Consider the following 6,315-nt stretch of genomic DNA (forward strand, 5'->3'; position numbering starts at 1 on the left):
AGCCCAATTAGGTAAGCATCTTGAACAGTCAATTCGTGGAAGACGTCATCCACCTTGAACCAACAATGGAAACGCCCGGCATGGTTGACCTGCACACGCAAGATTTCCAGAGTTGAGTGAAAGTGGCAAAATCGAGTGGCTCTATAATTTTTCTGATGGCGGATTCAGAATCAGCGCACCTGGTTTGACTAGAATATGTGGTTGAAACCCGAAAAACAACATTCCCCCTGGGGCGCTATTGCGACCGCCGGAGGTGGCGGTACCGTATGGGGCGCTGGACCCCTCAGGGGCGACATTTTATTTTTCAAGGGGGGATAGTTTTTCTAGGTCAAAAAAATTCGCTGATCCTGAATCTGCAATCGGCTTATTCAAAAAACCGATTGGCGTGTGGGGTGTTGTCTAAAAAAAGCCCTGGGTGTGACTGTGACTCATATAATTTTCTAAACCGAGTTAAGATTGCCATCATTTTCTTCCATGTATTATGCAAGAAGTAAAATAATAGGATGGGTGCAATATTTTCCGTCGGGTCGAACAATTGTTATTGCCGATATTCTAAGACCTTAGTTCTCTCTTAAACCGCTGTTGTTGCAGATATCCTGAATGCATCCCAGCGACTACGCATTGACGGCGCCACCATACATTGCCATCGCGTGACGGCAGCCACGTTCTGTCACTGCAATTGGTAATAATTTATTGACTTACCTGTCCATGTTCGCTATGTAGCATCAAGCATGTACCAATATCTGATTTTTTCATGATTCCACCCAGACAGATTTCAAATTTCTTTGTTATTGCACTCACTTTTCTATTATGCTGACGGTTCACAGATTACTTAATACGTTGAGGACAATGTAGTCTAATAATTACAGAATAATCATGAACTGCTGTCAATTGGTAAAGGATATTCTTAGGGTAACCAGCAGGAGATTCTTAGGGTAATCACAGGAGGTCCTCTGCACAAAATACTCGTATACGCCCGCATAGCTTGAACTAAATCTACACGCAAAATACCTTGCTTCTGTAGTATTACTTATATAATTTACTGAGAAAAATCACTTGCCTTACCGCACGCTATTATTTACTTAAATTAGTCGTTTTACATTTATTGACACTACCGTCTCTCGATACCCTGTGTCCAGTGTTAATTTAATTGATCCTTATTTTTACTATTTTGCAGAAATGCGCCACGGAAAAGCTCGGATGAAGGGTCGGAAACTGTCAGTCTCCCTTTATCGGAAAATATTCCACTGACCCGGAGCAGTTTAAGCATTCCATAAAACATTATTCCTGTTTTTGTTTGCATTCATAGTTCTAAAATCTTTCCGTTTTCCTGGCTTACTGTTTTGCATCAACTGACAGTGAGCAGAGATCTGATCTGGACTTTATTTTACTTTTTATTTTATCATTAATATTGTTAGCATTTTCTTAGTGAGCTTAGTAAATGTTAAAGTTTGAGTTGAAATAAAACTACCGTGTTGATGGTTTTGCCCACACAAATATAAAATAGATATACCATAGTACGGACGACTGTATTCCCACCGTAGAATGTGTTTGTTTCTCCACCGTATTTCTACGGTAGTTACATACCACACTACGCCCACTGTTTTAATTACGACGGTCTTACTACGGTTGACAACCATGTTACTACGGTATTAACGAAGAATCCCCGAGTGTCGCTACAACGAAGAAAACCATGGTCGTATTTTCCTCGAACGACCGTCGTCTTGCAACACTCGTAATACCGTAGTAACATAGTTCAAATTTGGCGTTGGGCGGCCTTCATTCGCAATAGTCCAGATCTCACCGTCCTCCCCAATGCTGATCCATTCTAGGTAGTCGAAATTATTATCCGTGGTTGCGCCTAAGAGGTTCCACGTTCCGGTTGCGAGGATACCTGTGGCTGTACAACGAAGAATTTTAAAAGTGCATCAGCAGTTTGAAATAGTTGCGATTTTGAAGACGCGGGATCAACGATGCGCATCTACAATTCTATGGGTAGCTCAAACAGAATTTTCGGTTAACCCTCTAACCTGTATAGGACCATGCTACTCCCTGGTAACCTCGGGGCCACCAACTTGATTGCCGCAGCGTTGTCCTTGTTCCTTGCGTTAATCTAAAAGAAAAGTGCATGCAGTCCTGTTACATTCGAGGTTCCTCGTCATTCTACATGAGCAGACGCAGCAACAGTAATTTATGTACAGACCTTATTTAAACAGCAAAGGCAGTGCTCACAGACAGACTTTTAGCATCTGGATCTAGTAAGCAAAGCAGTTACCGAATTTTATCGTTTACGAACAACAATGTATCTAATTCTAAAATCTGTAGCTGAACTAATAATCTGAACAAGTATTAATAACATGATCAGTTCCGACTATTTTCAGTTTTTACAACGTTTTATTTGGTTTTTACTTTCAAGCACTTGCATCTCTAAATTCAGTAAGTGTGAAATTACCGTAGATGTGATGGGATATAAGAAATGCACCTGCATGTTTTCGTTATTAACCGAGCTACATGTATTAACCGTCTTTGAACCATCCAGTGGGAAGTGCGCCAATAGCGAATTGCTTCATCGTTAACATGCACTTACTTGTTTACACAAGACATTATTCGTATACTCCCACGTGTTGCTGTTTGGATTAAAGCGGGAGGGTTCACCCGTCTTGGTGCACATGTGATGCCAGCCATCCGGACTGGCGCCCACACTGCGTGCGTGTGTTGAGATCACAGGGATATCTGGATTGCCCACCAGCGTCGGCGCGGGCAGTGCAACCCACGTTGTCCCATTTAGACGATGAACGGCGCCGGTTCGATCGATAGCCAACAGGTAACTGCCTTTCCCGGAGATGTAAGAGAAATTGCTGGCCGGCGCACTTGGCGATGGGACCTGGCCGAAGACCCCGGCAAGGCCGGCCAACAGAAGCAGGGCACTTTCCAGAAGCATTTTAAGAGAATTACCGCTTGACCTTTCAGAAAAACGCTAACAGCCGCAAAATTGGAAACGTGTAAGACAGAACGGAGAAACGCAGTAGGTACACTAACGCAGAAGGAAACCTTTGGTCTTGAAACCGGAAACTGGTTTTGGCTTGCCACTTCAGCTGCTATTTATACGCACGGTATCCGAAAAACAGGACCATTATTTACGATAATAAAGATGTTTTCATCCTAACTGAAGTCGCGTAAAATCATGGAATTTTGTTACCAGACTAAGTGCAAGGAGCCCTGCTAGCTGCACTGTGAAACTGGGAATATTGTTTTCTATTTACGAGGCCTATAATGCCGTACATCGTGGTTGTGCAACGACAGACTCGTCAAATTCTCTTGTTTATTTACTTATGACAACCTAAATTCCATTGTAATGGCAGTCAGGTGCTAACGCTCGGAATCAGGCTTTTTCCGCCCATCATTGTCGAAAAACAAAGCTGTAAATTCTTGTTGGTCTATTCAACTACTAGAAAAGAAAATAATAAAAATCCATGGATATGTGGGTGTTTATCTAGCTTTTATCGCTTTCCTGGCTAGACAAACAAAAGTATGCTCCGCAATAACACCGTTGTGGAATTGGCTGTCAGGTTTACACGAATACTGCCCTGATTGTGTGCAGCATGGATGATTCGGTATTTCTTTTTACAGAAAAATAAAAATTATTTCGGGAATGAATATAGTAAAAAATGCCTGGGTGCTGAGAACAGAGCTGCCGTTATACCGTAGAAACTCGTATTTCCCGGCATGAAATGAGACAGCACCAGAAAAGCAGTAATCATTTCTCCCGTAATAGGATTGCTTTCGACGAGGTTATACTTGCTATAAAAGGCGCAGTAGAAGAGTTAACGAGACACCTGCAATGCTATCACGGACTGAAGCATTTCAGTTTCGGTGCATTTCCGCCTGCTGTTCCACCAAAGTTGGAGGTCTTCCTCCTGCCTGCCCGGCACAGGCGCTCCTCCCTTGCAGTGGAGATTTGCTGTTTTTCCCTCTGGTGACCTGATAATGCTGTCCGCTGGCAATGTCTCCGCAGTCTTGCTCCTGAAGACTTCTCCTTTCAATGCACGGTGCCGCTTTTCGCAAAACAGAGCGCGCAGCGCATTGTCTACGGTTTTTATTGACTAAAAAATCACGGCAATAACTGCATGTTCCTACTTAGGTTGTACCGGGCACTACTAGGAGCTCTGACGTAGTACACTCTAACGTTGTATAAATTGCACAGCTGAGCTCCGTCTGCCCACGAACCAATCTGGCACCTTCCTGTTCTTTTTGGTGTTGTTTTTTTAGCAGCAGTGCAATCGCGAACGAGTATGAACTTTAGAATTAGCTCTATATGTAGCTTACAGTGGCACGATGTATAACCAATGCCACGTAAGTGCCCTTCGATAAACATACTTCATACAGCACACATAATATATACAGGACACACAAACATACGCTCTGCTCACAGCATACACATGAGTAGGGCATCACGAAACGTAGCTTCCCTGCGCAAAGGACAACCATCGCATATGTAACCTTGCGGTCCCAAAATATTTTCAGGTAAGCAATTAGGTAAGCATCTTGAACAATCTCAATTCGTGGAAGACGTCATCACCTTGAACCAACAATGGAAACGCCCGGCATGGTTGACCTGCACACGCAAGATTTCCAGAGTTGAGTGAAAGTGGCAAAATCCATCCGTTGTTAGGCAAACGGTTGTCCTAAAATTGGTCATTGTAGAGCTCCCGGTTTGAAATTCCTTAAGCCCATCGGCATAAATCACGTGATCTTCGTTTCTCCAGAGAAAACGATTCCCAAAGTCGTCCGGCATGGCTATGAATTTTACATAACATGGAAAACGAGCGGTGTCACCCACTGTGACGGTCACGTTGCGCATCGGTGGCTGAAAGACTTGCGCAGGTGTGACCATTGGACTCACAAAGAATGTTTGGGTGGTGAGGAAAGAGCTGCCGTTGTACCGTCGACATTCGTATTTCCCGGCATGGACATGAGAAAATGCCAGTAAATCAATAATCATTTCTCCCGTGCTAGGATTACTTAGGTCAACGGTGTACTTGTTCGAAAAAGGCGTAGCAATCGAATCAACAAGGCAACTGCATGTCTGCACCTCGAACGGCAGCGTTTCTGATTTCACGATGAATTTCTGCCTTCCGTTCAACCAGAGCTGTGGTTTTTTCTCTCTGCCCACCGACACAGGATTTCCTCCTTTGCAGTGAAGTCTCACTGTGCTTCCTTCGGGTGACCTCAGGATGCTATTCACTGGCCATGTCTCCGCTGGCGCGCTGATTGACGACTCCTTTAAATGGACAATGCCGTTTTTCGCCCTTCGAATGGCTTCGTCCAGGCGTTCGTTAACTGAAAACCCCAGAAGAAGATTAACGATTCCAATATGTACAAATGTGCTTCGTTCGGCCAAGTTTAAAAGTTAAGTAATATAAAATCAGCAGGTTCCCTCGCAAATTCAACCAACCCATTTTCTTTGCGTTTTCATTGCGCCCATGATGTTAAGGATGTTTGTTCGAGTCGGACGGTGTGGTCGGCAAGGCTGTACGAATTTTGTGTTAGACGCTTTGGTGGTAGCGTTGTTAGTAGTCACGGTACGATATATTACGTGCTTGCACGTTTTCTGTAATCGAAGTTTTATCAAGGCGGTTTAGTGGGACTTCAGTTTATGACAATCGACAGATTCGTGTAAGCTTTAGGTAGGAATATACCGAGTTTAGAGAAAAGAATTTGCATTACGACCAAAGTTTGCGGTTGAAAATTGTATAACGACCCGGCTCAAAAACGCACTCAGCATACTTACGTGGCACTAAAAAGCATATCAAAAGAATCGGCAAAATTCGTGTGGACGTTTTGGTCATTTGCAGATGTAATAAGCATACTTCTAAAAGTAATGGCCAGACGCGCATATTTTAGTAGTAGATAGGTTGAATGCACATTGAACAGCTGATACGGGTGTAAAATGCAATGTAGGGAGAAAAAAATGCGCCTTTTTTAAATTGTCATAGCTCGGAAGAGGGTACGAAACAGGCCGAATAACACCGTGACACGTAGCTCTCATACTCGTAACCTTTCCGTTACACACCACATTTCTCAACCAATTACAATTCTTGAATAATCCATTCAAACTTAAACCAACACTGGTAGCGCCCCGTGTGGCGGCGCTGCACGCACGAGATTTTTATGGACGAACGACAAGGGCACTTCCCATCAGTGCGAATATCTGGGTTTATCTGCGTTTATCGTTGTGAATATTTGCGTTTAATTTTAGTGTGGAGCGTCAGGCTTGATATTCCTTAAAACCTTTGGCTTAAATCACATCTTATT

General features: G+C 43.4%; 1 protein-coding gene across 1 annotated transcript; it reads right to left on the reverse strand.

Moving 5' to 3' along the window:
• Positions 1-2,017: 2,017 nt before the first annotated feature.
• Positions 2,018-3,051, reverse strand: LOC129601105 (uncharacterized). Its single transcript, XM_055499832.1, has 2 exons — positions 2,588-3,051; positions 2,018-2,113 (listed from the first exon to the last, which is right to left on the reverse strand). The coding sequence occupies exons 1-2, from the start codon at positions 2,939-2,941 to the stop codon at positions 2,018-2,020; spliced, it is 450 nt and encodes a 149-aa protein (XP_055355807.1). The 5' UTR covers positions 2,942-3,051.
• Positions 3,052-6,315: the final 3,264 nt, after the last annotated feature.

The sequence above is a fragment of the Paramacrobiotus metropolitanus genome, unplaced genomic scaffold (genome assembly GCF_019649055.1).
Source record: "Paramacrobiotus metropolitanus isolate TYO unplaced genomic scaffold, Prichtersi_v1.0 Parri_scaffold0000214, whole genome shotgun sequence".
Classification (NCBI taxonomy): Eukaryota; Metazoa; Tardigrada; class Eutardigrada; order Parachela; family Macrobiotidae; genus Paramacrobiotus; species Paramacrobiotus metropolitanus.

Bases quoted from the DNA above. Each gene is read 5' to 3' on its own strand.
- LOC129601105 (XM_055499832.1), bottom strand. From the start codon at position 2,941: ATGCTTCTGGAAAGTGCCCTGCTTCTGTTGGCCGGCCTTGCCGGGGTC. The intron at 2,114-2,587 runs GTAAGTGCATGT...CTTTTCTTTTAG, and splicing joins ATAATGTCTTGTGTAAACAA to ATTAACGCAAGGAACAAGGA.